Below are 16,716 nucleotides of genomic sequence, written 5' to 3'. Positions count from 1 at the left end.
ACGTAGCGCGTGGAAGGAATACGTTATTTCGACCAGTTCCTTTCCCCTCCATCAGGCGTCCCGGCTGGCCAGGGGGAGGTAGTTTAGAGACCAGGATTACTGCATGTTTTTGTGAGGGTACCTACCTACCCTAGGGGACACGGGGTGAACATGCAAACTCCACACAGAGTTCCTTTCTATCTCCCCTACTTCCTTAAAGCAAGAATGCCTTAAAAATAGCATTAAAAAGGATTATATTAGTATAGGAAATACTTACACTGACAAGCAGTTACTAACTTTGGTGGTTTTGTAGAAAACTAAAAAGAACTAGAGAGAGAGAGAGCTCCACAAACATCAGTTATCACCTTTAATTCCAGTTCAGTTCCAGTTTAGTTCCAGTTCCAATTTTGACAGTTTTTGTTTCATCAGTTCCAATTTCACTTGTAAGTCTTGTAGGCTATAGTGTATGAGTTCTCTCCTGATTTGATAAAATTGGTATCCCGACATGAAAATGTATTTTCTGTTCACTAAAGAGATCCCAATTATTGAACTCGAGTCTATAGCAAGGATTGCAATATGAATACAGAGCTATTTAACATGAAAATATATCACTTACATTCCCTAGGTTTTGGAGAACTGTTGTTTTGTGTCAGGATATTCAATGGCATATTCCACAACCTATTTGGGAGGGACAGATTTACTTCAAAAACAGTTAGCAATTTCACCCATAGCTGTACAACAGATGCAATGAATACAAATGACACAGAACACTCACATTTTGAACATGCTGGCCATAAAAATAGTGTTTCTTAACACCCAGGAATTACAATTTTAAAATGCACTTCCTTGTCATGTCTAACAGAAATATGACACACATACACAACATGTAGACATCATTAAAAACTTGCCTGTGAATAATTCATATTAGCCTGTCTGCCCCAGCAAAATGTAGGAATAAATCAATTCACTCTTCTCTTAGCAGATAATCAAGCATTCTAAAGCCTGATTTATATTTTCACACACTGAAAACAGCCAATCTATATGCTCACAATGTGTCACATTGCGAAGCCTTGTAGATCTGACTATTTACGGTGTGCAACAGAGGCTGTATGTATAAATTAATCATAAGAAATTCACATTTTAGCTCTCTCTGCCAGCATCGTGGCTCATGGCAGTTCTTCATACAAGCCTACAGGAATGGAGAAACATGTTCTGGACGGTATGGAACAGAGGAGAATCCTTCACGCTTCATCTGTTTGTTTATAGAGCTGTATCTTTTCTATGCACAATACAGATCATAATAGATTAAATACACAATAAACCCACCTTTATGCTTCAACAAACAAAACAAAAGTGAAAAGAACAAATATAAACCAAAAATAAAACATAAAACTAGTGCCGTTTGCATCTCGCTGCAGCTCGCAGAATATGAATCACCAGCATTTTGATGGACCACGTCAGTAAGCAAATAACAAGTTCTGAAAGAGTCTCAGGCTGACAGCTGTCTCATTTTGGGTTTCCTTTAGATTTTCCTTTTAAATGAGACTTTGCGTTCCTGTTCAAGCAGGGCTGCGGGGTATCAGTTCTCTCAACTTAACATGGGCCTCCCCCTCCCTCCATTCCACACCTTTGGAGAAAATGGACAGCCATCATCTGAAATAAATGAGAGAAACAAAACGTCTTTGTCTATGGTTCAAACCATCTTGTATGTAACTAAACTAACACACAACTTTTCAACTATTTTCTTCACATAATGGAGGTGGTTGAATGAATAGGTTTCTGTGAATAGTACTGCTGGCAATGACCTTAATGAGTCATTTCTACTGTATGGGGCAATGGAGAAGGAATGTCTGCTATCACCAACTACGAGAGAACGCAATTGTACTGGACTAAACTCTATATTTCCATTTTCCAGCCATTCGGTTGCAAAAAAGGGACCCCCTGAAATAATTTGGCGACCTCCCAAGGGGTCGCGACCCCCAGGTTGAGAACCCCTGGAATAGGCGTACACACATAGGTGATGTGGGTGCCGCTACAGCTGCTAGTGTGAAATCACATAGTGTATGTTTTCAACCAGTGATCCGAGGACCATCAGTGTTCCTTGAGGGGTTCCAGGTGGTCCCCAGCTAAATGGAAACAATTGGTTACTAAATTGACCCTTATAGATCTTTAACTCTTGAGAGCATAAAATTAAACCGAATGGACCCTTATGGGTACATTTGGTTTCATTTTACGCTCTCAAGCGTTATATTATCGTTAAAACATCAGCAATACTTAATTTACAAGAAGTCTACACAATTAGAGAATGTAGACAAATTGTTATTTGTTTTATCAACATGTGCCTGTTATCTCTCCTATGGTACCAACATAAATACAGCATGGAATTGTGGACACAATCTTATCCAACGATAACAAAATATTCTTAAGTCTTGTGTCTGAGAGGCTACATTTCTCATCAAATGGTGGTCCGTGGCTCAAATGCTGAATAAATAATGGCCCTTGTTGGCCCCGATATGAAAAGGGTTGAAAACCATCACTGCTGTATGCTGTTAAGAACATTGCATTAGCTCTGTCCTCTGGAAATGACCCATGTGGTCATCAGAAACAATACTATATTTACACACAAAACTACTCATCTGATCCAACAACACTTTACACAGGAAGAAAATACAACATTATGCTGGCAAACATTGGCAAGACCATAAGATCTTTAAAAACTAGAATTTCTGAATATCACAGTACACAACATAACGAGTACTTTGTCAAGGTTGAACACAACACTTCCACTCTCGGATATGTGAGAATGGAGTTCATAAATCATGCACACAGTTTGAGACATAAATGTCACACTGGGCCGTGGCTCAGCGGACCAGGCACCTTGGCCGGTAGTCTGAGTCTGGCAGTGTGCCGCGGGTTCGACTCCCGATCCCGACGGCCTTTACTGCATGTCACTCCCCCATTTCCTGTCAGCCTACTGTCTGTCCCACTATAAAAAATATAAAATAAAGGCGAAAGCCGCAAAAAAAACCATAAAAAAATTAATTAAAAAAATGTCACACTGGACATTGGACTCTCTGGCCCATAAAGGCCTTAGAGCTGTGTTGCTTGAAATGTTAAAAGCCTATAAATGGGAGCTATAGTTATTTGGTGTGCAGATTTCACGTGATGACCTGCAAAACCTCTGTGTACTTTACAGACCCAGCCAGGACAAGTCATTAGTGTTTGTCATCATTCTGGTAATTTATTTTTTTCGGACAGGGGGACAGGACAGGGAAGAAATGACATCCAAGAAACCCATTTAATCACAATGTTGTTTGTTCACCCACAGGATAAAAAAAAAGTCAAGGGACATTTAAATGTAATTTGATGGAAAGTGTGGATGTGACAAACTCCAATCTCCTGGCTGCTCAGACAGTCATCAGTGATAAGTGCATGAAAGCTGCCTCTTCCGTGCACTCGCAGACACGGAGAGAATGACAGGTCATTTTGAAGAACTCTGTAGCGGATTAGACTGAAAGATGATGATAGTTGCTCTCTCTCTCTCTCTCTCTCTCTCTCTCTCTCTCTGATAGTGGAGAACATAAGCCTCAGAACCTTTTTTCATTCCCAATAGACTGTGAAACCCCAGACACCACAGGGAGTAGCAGAGACTGTGAAACCCCAGACACCACAGGGAGTAGCAGAGACTGTGAAACCCCAGACACCACAGGGAGTAGCAGAGACTGTGAAACCCCAGACACCACAGGGAGTAGCAGAGACTGTGAAACCCCAGACACCACAGGGAGTAGCAGAGACTGTGAAACCCCAGACACCACAGGGAGTAGCAGAGACTGTGAAACCCCAGACACCACAGGGAGTAGCAGAGACTGTGAAACCCCAGACACCACAGGGAGTAGCAGAGACTGTGAAACCCCAGACACCACAGGGAGTAGCAGAGACTGTGAAACCCCAGACACCACAGGGAGTAGCAGAGACTGTGAAACCCCAGACACCACAGGGAGTAGCAGAGACTGTGAAACCCCAGACACCACAGGGAGTAGCAGAGACTGTGAAACCCCAGACACCACAGGGAGTAGCAGTGTGTCATGTTTTTTTTTAAATGTCTCATTCATTTTATCCAATGCCATGTATGTACGCTTGTTTGTTAAACGGTATGTCTGCATTCATAATGGTAAAGGAAGTTTTCCTTTCTGATGGTTAGTGTGTTCTGTTCATGTAATGTTATATGCACTACATACTAGGGCATTCACTTCTAGTCATTTTTACTAGTTGACTAGTTGCCTAGTTTACTAGTCGACTAGTCTATTATTATTTTTTAATACATATTTGTACATTGAAAAACTGTGTACATGGTGACTATAACTATAATCTACCTGATATTGAGGCCTACAAAATCGGGGAAAAAAATAAAAAATAAAAAAAATAAACTTTTCTTTTTTTTTCTTACCAACTAGTCAACTAGTACCAGCAAGGTCGACTAGTGGATTTACTAGTCGACTAGTAAACTAGTCGACTAGTTGCTTAATGCCCTACAAATATACAGTAGTCTAATGACCGTGCATTCGCAGCAGCATTTATGTGTTCATCTCATGTTGAGCTTCAATTCAACACTGACCTTGTTCAGTTGTCTATGTCCGATATGTGGTTCTCTATCTGAAATGAAAAGGTAAACGAAAGATTATGAAGGTGTCATCAGTTTCTCACAAAGGGGCTGTGTTAATTGTTCCTCTAATCTAAACATGAATTTTGTGCTTCTGACAGTAGTTTGATAGTACATCTAACATGTTGCTGATCACTGAATAGAATACAGTATCTAGAATTAAGACTGCGTAATTGACCACTTTCAACCCTGTCATGTCAGGGCATGTCATTATAAGCAAAAATGGTCAAGCTCACAACACATCGCATCGGGTTGTGAGCTTGTCTATTTATTATTTATCATACAATTAATGATATACTGTAGGATTTAAGAGGGTAGTGACATTTACGAGCCTTTTGTTAACAGCTGTTACATATCCAGAATGCATAATTCGTCACAGTTTGTATTAAATGCAGTCGTGACAGTTCTTAAATTGCTGAGACATTTACAGTAAAAGAATGACACAACACCATTGGTTACAAGGATTAAGTGCAGGAGGCAACAACAAAAGATGAGTTTGTAGCATTAGAACGATGCCCTGACAACGAAAAATAACCTTGTACAGTCATAGGATGTTCATTTTAGACCAGAGGGGGTGGGGGATTAAGGAATTGACTTTTCATTGTCACTAGGGGTGCAACAATGAACCAAATAATCAATAAAGGGTGTGTAGAGTACCGAAATAACTGAGTAAAGCATAAAAGTAAAAGTACTTTTTCCTTAAAGAAACAGCGTTTTCTTTTCTCCTCATGTGCGTTACACGTTCCCACACGTTCACGCACACACGCACAGTTCCCTCCATTGCCTTTGTATTTGCTTCAGCAAGAGAGTAAATGGCTACTTGCACCAATTCACCATGTCAGTGGCACCTTCATCTTCAAACTCATCGTCGCCACCATCCGTCATTTCGCCCGCCTCCACCTCAGCCACCCCCTCCTCTTCATCCTCCACAGAGAGATTTGCTTCATCGCCATGGAGACACTCGTACGCCTCCTCCTGTTTTCTTTGCACCTCTGAGAAACAAAAAAAAAGAAACGAGGTAGAGGATGACGTGTGTGTGTGTGCGTGTGCGTGTGTGTGTGCGTGCGTGCGTGCGTGCGTGCGCGTGCGTTTAAGAGAGCGAGAGAGGGATAGATTTTTACTCAGTGTCACAGCACGGTCGGTGACCTCAGTCTTCGCTACTCCAAAGAAGATAAAGACTTTTATTCATTGGATGGGTTTCTTTTCCATACCCATATGCACTCTTTCATGTTTTCTACACCCTGACACCCCTCCCCTGCTCTCATCTCACCAGCATCACAGCGATGTTGTCTCTCTATCTTCTCCAGACGCCCCAGCAGAGAGTCAATCCTGGTCTTGATCTGCAACAGCTCTTTCTTTATGGTCAGAACTTGGTCCGTCTTCACTGTGAGCACATGTGGATGAAGGTGAAAGAGCATAAAAACACTGTGCTTATTATACACTGCGTGTGTTGGGAACTTGGGATATACCATATATTACTACTTAATATGGCTTAACAAAAGAAACAGCAAACATAATTGTTGACCAAGCAGAAGTTAAGGTATATTATTGTTGACAGGCATGGCAGTGACTTTTTTCCGTTTGGTCAAAGTTACGCTATTGTTATTTCATTTTCATTCAAAGTTTTATTCACATTTTTTTATTTTTGAAGTGATTTATTTAAAAGAAGAAGTCTAAGAATAAAGCCATGAACGTGATGATGGTGAATACTATAGACAATGACATGTATTGCCATAGCTCTGGTCCATAGCGTTAGAAGATGAGTATAGCGAAAGTGAATTGTTCATTTTGACTAAAAACGAGCAGTCTGCAACTCTGCACACCCTGTGGTTCATGCGCAAGGAATCGATAGTCCCATAGTGTTGAGGAGAACTCCTTCTAACACTATGGACCAGAGCTACTGTAGTGTTGACATTGGTACGATTCTTTGATATCAGTCAGACTACTAACTGAGAAAAGGCAATGACTTAAAGCAAGATGAAAGAGGCAAAAAGAGATGGAAAGAATGAACGACAGGAGAAGAAAAACATACGCTTAGGGCCTGTCACAGGGGACCCAGCACTGAGCGCTCTGGGAGAGGAAGAGGAGGAAGAGGAGGAGGAAGAACAGATCCTGATGGGAAAGGAGGATTTGGCACGGCGTGTGGAGGGCACAACAAGTCGGGAACGCTTGATGGGTATCACTGCCCGAGTCGGGGGCACCACACGACCATGGTACTCAAAGAGTCTGGAGGGACATGGGGAGGGAAAGGTATCTTAGATGATCCATAACACAATCAATATTAACTTACCTGGGGTTTATCTATTTCTGAATTATAAAAAAGTGAACAAACTAATTTGTTCTAATGTTGCGGGGAAAAAAAGTGTATGACAGCTGATATTTTCCCTATTCTGGAGATTTCGCTTTAGAAAGGAAGCCCTTTGCGATGTCACTCTGTTCTCAACATGTCGTCCCGACCCAAACGAGTCAATTACCTACACTACTTTGCGTATATAGCTCGCCCCGTTCCCTCGCCTCCCAATTCCTCTGTCCCAGACCACGAATCCAAAGGGAGATATCCTGGCAGATAAATGTCCAACTTTACATACACAATACATTTGTTTGAATTTAAGCAGCCAAATATGGCATATTTTGTCATTTCTAATATTTAAAAGTTATAGTTATTTACCTTGCTGGTAACACTTGCTATGCACCCCATTTCTATGATGCATTATAAACATGCACAATAAGCTAATTATTAAATTGCATTCTAATTGTCTCTAATTGCATTAAAATTGCAATATCTCTCAATTGTTTCAGAAGATAGATAGAAATGTACTGTACTGTGTAGCGAATATTAGAGCCTATACAATCCCTCAATAGACTACATAGTAGTAGTGTAGGGAGTAGTTGTTCTCCGTCCAGACACCCTCAAGCATCCTTGAAGAGGTTCCAAGGTGTTCCACGGTGTCCCCAGCTAAATGTAACTGAGAGACTGTACAAAATGGAAACAAATTAACCCATCATTTGTACACTCTCAGAGTTAAATTAACACAGGATTGTGCCGTGTTAATGTAGTGTAGCTGCTGTAGTGTATAGCTGCTGTACTTTATACCTCATACTTTAATGCTTAGTATGAGGTATAAAGTACAGCAGCCTTGTGTTCCTAAAACAGAAAGATTGGGTATTGGGTAAGACTGACGTTATGTATCTTTCAGGACCTTTCACTGCTTTGTCTCAACCATTACTATATGGCTCTGGTCTCAGCCATTTTTTTTTTAATGTTGCCACTACTGTTGGAGCAGCCATAAACTACACAGGTTCATCCCGATGTTCTGGGCATCTTTGTAATGTTAGTGTTAGTAAAAAGCAGGTAAAAGAGTAACGTTTGAGGCAGACTAACATCAGTCACTTTTCCATTCACTGTAGTAGAAGGAGGTGCGGGGAAACCGCAGATATGTTGTCTCCGCCTACAGGAAATACGTTGCCTGTGACCATGAGACCCGTTTCTGAATCGGTCTATAGGAAGTATAATATTGCAGATGGGCAATGGGCATACAATACTTCGAGGAAGGCATATCCCTGGCTTCAATTACTGGCAATGAACAGCAAAGGACACTTCACCAAGTTGGTATTCTTTAAATAACCACTCATATGGTCCTAGTTGGTGCTATTCATTTTGAACAAAAACAAGCTCTTAAAGCACTTATTACATACACCGCAATAGTTGTCTGGGGCTATGGAGGTATACACTGAATAACAGTATGGTCACACCATCGTATTTTGTTCGCAAGCATACTAAATTGCCATAACGGCAGTAAAGACTTGGAGCTCAATGATTCGTCTTTCAGGGATACTGCAAAGTGGAGGATATAATCAAACCAATGTAAATGTCAAAAAGAAAGAAGAAACATTGTCTTCATCTCTTGCGTAAGCGACTGGCCATGACATTCGGCAATCTTCTGTGCAGATAAAAGCATCATTAGCAAACTCAATATAGAAATTGACATCCATTATGCCTGGATGTGGCAATTTAGCTGTAAATGTCCCTTTCTGTAAGGGGGGCAGCTGAGGACACATTCTCTGGGACAAGTAACTCAGAGTAAGAAAAGGGTAGTGCAGAAAGTTTATAGTAAGAGAAATCTATGAAAATCTGGGAACTAAATCGTTACCAAGAAATGTCTTCACCAATGTGTTTCTAAAGGTGTCTAATAACATGTACTAAAAGTTTGAAATTCAACTCCCGTGGGAAATTGAGTTATTAGCATAATATGTGACCAATACCCATAACATCCTATATAAGGCAAAAAAGTCCAAATTTCATCATTCTTTAAGTAACATGTGACATATGAAACTAGGGTGTTTGCATGATTCTGAATCCATTCCAAGCATTAGTTTTGCACAAAAAACACTCCTTGGGAGGAAAACGGCCACACAAACGTGATGAGGTCAGCACATTTGGTCAAGTGGATATGGCCTAATTTAGCCCAAGGAGTGTTTTTTGTGCAAAACTAATGCTTGGAATGGATTCAGAATCATGCAATCACCCTAGTTTCATATGTCACATGTTACTTAAAGAATGATGAAATTTTGACTTTTTTGCCTTATATAGGATGTTATGGGTATTGGTCACATATTATGCTAATAACTCAATTTCCCACGGGAGTTGATTTTCAAACTTTTAGTACATGTTATTAGACACCTTTAGAAACACATTGGTGAAGACATTTCTTGGTAACGATTTAGTTCCCAGATTGGTCAAATACTTGATAAAATGCCCTTACTATTAGGGTATCTGTGCTGTTGTGTAGTGTTGACATCAAATACTTCGTGGGGCTGCAACAAATTATTTGCATTTATTTATGGAGGAGGCCTGAGAGGTACAGTACTGTGAATCCTCCAAATTCCATGGTATGGGGATTGCAACGGTTTTGAAAACAGGCTGTTGTGCGACTAGCTGGGATTTCATTTCCTTTTCTATGTTCGACGTTTCTTCGCCTGTTTAACTGTAAAAGTGATTGGGAGCCAATAAGGTATATGGATTACCTTCCCAATTATACAGGGAAGTGATTTGTTGGGATTCACAAATAGATCAACAATTCTGAGTGTGATTATATAACTGACAAAACGAATAAAAAAATTTGTCTTGGTTTTCCAAAACTTTGAGCAATCAACTTAGAAGCCTGATACGTCCAACTGGTAGCTTGCAAAGACAAAGCTTATGTGGTGTAAGGAGCAGCTTGGCTAAAGAAACTGTGTGTGTGTGCGTGTATGCGTGTGTGTGTGTGTGTGTGCGTGCGTGCGTGCGTGCGTGCGTGCGTGCGTGCGTGGGTGCGTGCGTGCGTGCGTGCGTGCGTGCGTGCGTGCGTGCGTGCGTGCGAACCCACCTCAAACCCTAACCTAACCATAATCGCAAGCACGGGAGCAGCGCATGTCCGACATCCGGACGCATGTTGGACTAATGCTCCGTCGGAATTACATGCGGTCCCCCCCTGAACACGCCCAATCATTTTATTCAATCAATTTTCTGTCAATCAATTAAACAATTATTCAATTGACCGATTCACCCCTCAGACAACGTACCTGCTGTAGAAGTCATCCCTGTAGTAGTCGTAATCAAACTCATAGCCACTGTGAAGACAACAATAAGTACGTTTTACTATTGAGGTTTGCGTTAATGCAGTCACGCCTGGTCAAGCACGACTAAGCATGCAATAGAAGAAGAACATAATGCTAGCATGGACCACAATCACCGCCTGCCCATAAATACCCATACAACAGTATGTGTCTTGATATTGATTCTAAATAGAAACTGTTTATATTTTTATAGCAATTGTCTGCAGTAGCTGTTAGGAGATAGTGGATAGTAAAAAAAATTGTCTTCTAAATCCTTACAGTTCTCTGAAAAACATTTTCATGTCATGGATCCCCAAAATGATATGTATACTGTATGTATTTGACCCCCCAGAAGCAAAGATTTCAGTTAATTATTTTTTTTAATATATAAATTCAAACATTTGTTCATGACTTTTCAAAAAATAGCAGATCTATAACGCCAAAGTATAAATCTAAAATAGCACAGATTATTACCCAGTTTTAATGGGTTAACTGCACCCTAAGGACTCAGATAGCCTGTTTGTAACAGATCTTTAAGTAAAATAGAAATTAGTACAGAGAGAAAAATAGAGCAGGATAATAAAATCAGACTGATGCAACAAGTAACCAACCTGTAGAGAGAAGAGAGAGGCCTCTTGGAGCCCACCTTTGGTCTGTAGGGTTTGGGTTCTCCTGCCATGTTGACGTCTGCAAAAAGAAAATATAAAAAAAATAATTCTACTAATTCTGTGTGAAATTCCCTGCACCCCTATACCGTCAATCCAATAATGTCAATTCATAGTTACATTAGTCAAGTTATTACCAGCTCAGTGGCCTTGTGGTTAGACGGAATCTCCCCAATGAATCGGGGAGATTGGGGTTCAATCTCTGTGTCGGGACATACCCAAGACTATAGAAATGGGACCCAGTGTCTCCCTGCTTGACACTGCTGAGGGCATCGCAGGTGAAGCAGAAACAGGAGCCACATCATGGCTCACATGGTTTAGAGATTCTTGGCTTGAAAATGGAACAAAGAACAAAATAGACCTGCTATCGCTCTTGCTTTGTCTCTCCAACTCCCTCTCCATGTCTCTCGCTCTTAAGACCACCCCGCCGCTGCGCCACACACCCATCTGTGATCTGTCTCTCTAATGGACAAGAGCTGTATGGAGGCTCTCTGGTACATAGATACAGACAGTAGTGTCACAGTGTGTCCTCAGACGGTGGCCATTAGCGGCCAGTAGGACGTGAGGAATGGTTAGTGTGCTGTAGAGTGGGTTCTGTTCCAGTCCCCTGCTGAGGTCACTAATGAGAGAATAGAGCACTGAAAAGCAGCAAATTAATGTCATTCCACCCCGACAGGGACATACTGTACGGCTGATTAATTACAGTCATTACCCAAACCGTATACAAGATATTGCGTGAGTGTGTGCCCGCGTGCGGGTGACTATATGGATATTCGTGCGTGTCCATAAAATGCCGGGAGATGGAGGATAATGTGTTGCTACGTGAGAGTTTGATTGATAATGTATATGTTGTGCCGCATTGCGAGTGAACATAAAAAGTAAAGTAACTTTTTCGCAGACGTCATTATAAATAAATAGGTTGCACCAAAACAGCAGCTATTTGGGTTCATTGAGTGTACAAGGAGATCATGCCCGATATACAGCAGCTGGTGTGCTGTACTTGTGCATGCCTATGTTATTATTACAGTATATAGGCCAGGCTGGTGAAGTCAGAGTCATTTTCCCCACTCTTAATAATTACCATTTGTGCCCAGAAAGGCACATAACATAACCCACAAATGCTCCAGTGGGACCATTCACATACGGTACACACGATTGTCATGAATGTGAAGCATTTGAACAGTTACTGAAATAGGGCATTGCTGCTGCACAGTAAAATACTCAGTGTTTAATGTATCCGATTGTAACTCCGAAAGTGTACAAATGTGTATAAACCTTCCTCAGAGTTAAATTAGCAGGATGTTTTGTACGAGGTTGAGAAATTCCTGAGACCCAATTTTTTCATTCTTCAGTCATCTCATTAGTCTCACTCACCTCCACCGTCAGATGATAGTTTGTTAGTATAACTGTCAGCTGATAATGTGAATTACTCTCACTCTCTCTGGCGATAATTAATTAGTCTTACTCGGTCAGGGAATATTTCATTAGTCTCACTCTGGCAGGTGATAGCTAATTATTTTCACTATCAGGTGATAGCTTGTCTCGTGTAACCAAACAACTATTCCACAATCTGGAACTATATCTCCAAAATGTATTTTAAAATATCTTTAAATATTTATTTAATTTTTCCATTTTCGCTAAGCAACAAGCTATACACTTAGATGATTTATATTTATAACAGGATACATTTGCGCGAGGAGGCTCCACATCACTTGTATGATGGAAGCATTTGAAAATTGCGAGATGCAACAGTCTGGCAACGCGAGACTAGGTGATAGCTAAAATAGTCTCACTGTCAGGTGATAGTTACTGTAACTTACTGTAATTAGTCTCACTGTCAGGCGATAGCATTTCATCAGTCTCACTCTATCAGGTGATAGCTAATTAGTAGTAGTCTCTCTTCTCTCAGTTTTTTGAGTGGTGCAACCATTCCAAGGAACAGCAATGTCCGTCCCTATGTCCATCACTGTGTGTGCGTGCGTGCGTGCGTGCGTGCGTGCGTGCGTGCGTGCGTGTCTATAGTATCTATCCCCCGCCAGGATTAATGTATTTATTTATCGCGCATTGCCAAGGTTTTCCCCCCTTTCAACCCTTATTTTGAAGAGCCAAATATCCGTAACCATGGTGTGTGTGGTGTCTTGACCGGTTGTTGTTCTCTCGATGGGTGCAGAAAATACCTGACTGCAAGTATCACAGCGCCGGCTGTGGGCAGTTGAAAAACCTTATTTTGACCAGAAACGACATTCATTGCGCCAATTTGGAGATACAGGCCATTGAAAGTTGATGCGCGCTCATCTTAAAATGGCACCTGCCAGTGTCACACTTTACACTGGGATGCTAACGGGAGACCGATATCGACTCGTGGATTAAAGAATATTTAGACATTTTTAACGTAGCCTACGGTCTTGGCAGGCGGCCAGACTAAAGATAAACTATGGTTTCTACGGTTCTGGCGGGCTTCGTGTTAAGCTAACTACAGCATGTCCTTGTCACATTACACACATCATGAGTCACGCACGCACGCACCAAAAACAAATGGGTGAAATTAAATGAAATGAAATGATTACTATATTTACCCAGGGTATCTGGGCTAAGCTCAAGAACTTGTTTCCAGCCAGGCCCTGCTCATAGAACATTTCATCGTAGTGGTTCAATGCCTTGTTCAAGGGCACTGCAGCGGTGGTAATTTTAACGTGTCGGACCGCTGATTCGAACTGGCGACCTTCCGGTATCAAGACCGCTCCGCAATCCGTTCGGCCACCACTGCCACTGATCCCCCACTGTGCTGTTTTATGGTATGTAATGGTTTTACAGCATGCGCGCATACGCTCACACAGATGTTCTAAAAGGCGTTTAATCGTCTTCTAAATGGGTATCCATGACTGTGCACTGCATATTCTAAAGAATCTTGCCATAGTTAGTGTATTCAAACTAAAGTCACTTTCCCACTTGAATTAGTCTGTCTAATTCACATCAATGTTTTTTTTTTCTGTAGAGGAACTGTAAATGAAAGGAACCCATTAAATTCCCCCTAGACCTTCACGGATACTAAGTATGCAGTGTCTCAGAAGAGTGGTGAGCTGAAGGGTTGGTTCACCATGAGCCCAAATCATCATAACAAGACGGGTTGTTGGCTTGTAGATCTGCTGTTTTCACTATTAATCATCCGACAACAATGTACGTATATAGTTAAACCTGATCTTATTTGGCAGGCAACTGGAACTGTGCTATTACACAGGTTCTGGAGCAATATTTGAAAAAGAGATTGTCTGGGTACCTGTGTGAATACAAATACAAATGTGTGTGTGTGTGTGTGTGTGTGTGTGTGTGTGTGTGTGTGTGTGTGTGTGTGTGTGTGTGTGTGCGTGTGCGTGCGTGCGTGTGCGTGCGTGCATGTGCGCTTGTGAGAGATGTGCAGCATGACAGAGGCTGCAGATTGGATCTGTGCCAGTTTTCTGCTTTTATCTCATCTCAAGGACATGAGTGGCCTCTCTGTTAAATCTGAGAACAAGTTTTCGTGTGTGTGTGTGTGTGCGCGCGTGCGTGTGTGCGTGCGTGCGTGCGTGCGTGCGTGCGTGCGTGCGTGCGTGCGTGGGCTATGTGAGAGTGCGTGCATGCGTGCGTGCGTGGGCTATGTGAGAGAGAGAGAGAGAGAGAGAGAGAGACACCTCTGGTTCACACAAAGGAACAAGCTGCCAACCTGTCAGCTTCTAGATATCAGAAACTAAAGACTATATTCACCTCTCACACACTTACTTGTAAATTGTATGCATGTGCACACTGCACAGCACACACGCACGCAAACACACAAAGAATCATGGCTAGAGAACCTTGAGGTTAAGGAGGAATATGAATATGATTAATTTGTCTTACAGCTTGTCATTCTATAATGAAATCCTTGTACTTTGATCTTCGCCATTTTAACCCATTTTGGACTGAGGCCAATTCTAGAAATGCCTTCTAAAGTTTTCTGAAAAACTTAGGTCAATTTTTTATATAGCAGCATCATTTTTTTTCATCATACTTAAAGAACCCCTGAAGGGGTTCCCGTCCAGAAGGGTTACAACACCAAAAGGGGTTCCCGCCCAGAATGGGGAAAATGGTTATCTGGCACTTGCATACATTCGGCAACCCCCCACCCCCCCCCCCCCCCTCCCAACCTCATGAGCATCTAATAAAAGTATTATATTAGACGTGCTGAGCAATGTTCCATTAAAGAGAACTGTATGTGAGTTTGCTAAATTGCTAATATTTCTCACTGATTGTGTTCAGCACATTACAGCTGAAACTGCAATTAAGCTCGGCCACTCAAGCATGCTGTTATCACAACACCATGCGCATGGCCCACACACACACACACACGGTAGAATGTCTCAGCGTTGGCATGTGTTGTTTGATGTTCATATTAAATCATAATGGGCATACTGGCATATAGCCAAGGGTGAAGATGACTGTCTCTTTGATCGCTGCTGGAGTGTTATGTCGTTTCCTTCCTCTCTGTTTTGGCGATGTTTCATGATGTAACCGCATGATGGGTACGTGCAACAGTCTGACCCCTGTGGGGTAATGGGGTATAGTTCATGATGGGTACGTGCAACAGTCTGACCCCTGTGGGGTAATGGGGTACGTGCAACAGTCTGACCCCTGTGGGGTAATGGGGTATAGTTCATGATGGGTACGTGCAACAGTCTGACCCCTGTGGGGTAATGGGGTACGTGCAACAGTCTGACCCCTGTGGGGTAATGGGGTATAGTTCCCTCTGAGACACACTTGTTGTCCCGCTGTGTTACCAGCCGGACAAAAAGGCACACAGCCAGTGGCGTGCACAGATAGACACTAGGGGGTGCTAGAGCACCCCCTGCCCTTTTGGCAATGTGCCCTTTTGAAAAAAAAGAAAAAAGAAAACCTTTTTTTTTTCTTTCTTTTTTTTGATTTTTCAAAAATAGCAGACCTACAAGCTCATAGCGCGCCACTCGGTGGCGCGCTATGAGCTTGTAGATCTGCTATTTTTCAATAGCTAAAGCATAACATAATGCTAACACCAAGTTTCGCACAAGGTGCCCTTTTTTAACTTGAGCACCTGCCCCTCTAAATGTCTGTGCACGCCACTGCACACAGCTGCAGAGTAAAAGCCTCTTCAGTGTCCATTTTCCAACCCTGAGAGTGTAAATGGACAATGAACACTGTGCAGGGCTCTCTGCTGAGCCCATTTAACCACTTTTAACATGGTGTTCCAGTTTTGGGCATGCCACTATTGGTGGAAATGGTCAAAAAACATATCAAACAAAACACTGATCTACAAGCTCACGACGCATTGTGAATGTGATGCAACATGTTGTGATTCGAAGGATTAGACCCTTCCTCACCCAGGAGTCAGCCCAGCTCATTATCCAGATATCAGTCATCTCAAAACTTAACTTGACTTGTAAGTAACTCTATCCTTACTGGCCTACCGGCATGTGCACTTAAGCCTTTCTGATTGATCCAGAATGCCGCAGCACGCTTGGTCTTCAACCAGCCAACCAGCCAACCAGCGCTCCACACGTCCCAGACTATTCTCCCTTCTTGCTCCAAAAATGTAATGAACGACCCATTGCAATCAGAACATGCAGACTCACTCCCAATCGCCCGCTGTGTCTGAAAACTCACCTCTTCAGACTCCACTTACACTAGCCTCAACGACCTTACAGGTGTATGCAAAGGCTAAACTTATGTAACTTAGATAGCATATTATGTATAGTGTATACTCATAGTTTTATTGATAGATATTCTACTGTTAGACGGATGTTAGTTTCTTAGCTTGCTTATGATCCTTGA

The 16,716-nt window shown here is 41.9% G+C and overlaps 1 protein-coding gene across 3 annotated transcripts in view; it reads right to left on the bottom strand.

The window, feature by feature from the left end:
* Positions 1–381: 381 nt before the first annotated feature.
* The window catches only part of ralyl (RALY RNA binding protein like), a 44,336-nt gene continuing 28,001 nt past the window's right edge, over positions 382–16,716 (bottom strand). For all 3 annotated transcript variants that reach the window (XM_079529478.1, XM_079529477.1, XM_079529479.1), the window contains 7 exons: positions 10,846–10,921; positions 10,202–10,249; positions 6,672–6,865; positions 5,910–6,023; positions 5,474–5,631; positions 4,595–4,632; positions 382–1,632 (listed from right to left, as the gene is read on the bottom strand). In XM_079529478.1, coding sequence (XP_079385604.1) covers positions 4,600–4,632; positions 5,474–5,631; positions 5,910–6,023; positions 6,672–6,865; positions 10,202–10,249; positions 10,846–10,921 — 623 coding nt within the window. In that variant the 3' untranslated portion in view covers positions 382–1,632; positions 4,595–4,599. The remainder of the gene's footprint in view (positions 1,633–4,594; positions 4,633–5,473; positions 5,632–5,909; positions 6,024–6,671; positions 6,866–10,201; positions 10,250–10,845; positions 10,922–16,716) is intronic.

This window comes from Electrona antarctica (assembly GCF_951216825.1).
Source record: "Electrona antarctica genome assembly, chromosome: 19".
NCBI classification, from domain to species: domain Eukaryota; kingdom Metazoa; phylum Chordata; class Actinopteri; order Myctophiformes; family Myctophidae; genus Electrona; species Electrona antarctica.
This window is presented reverse-complemented; position numbering and strand designations above follow the sequence as displayed.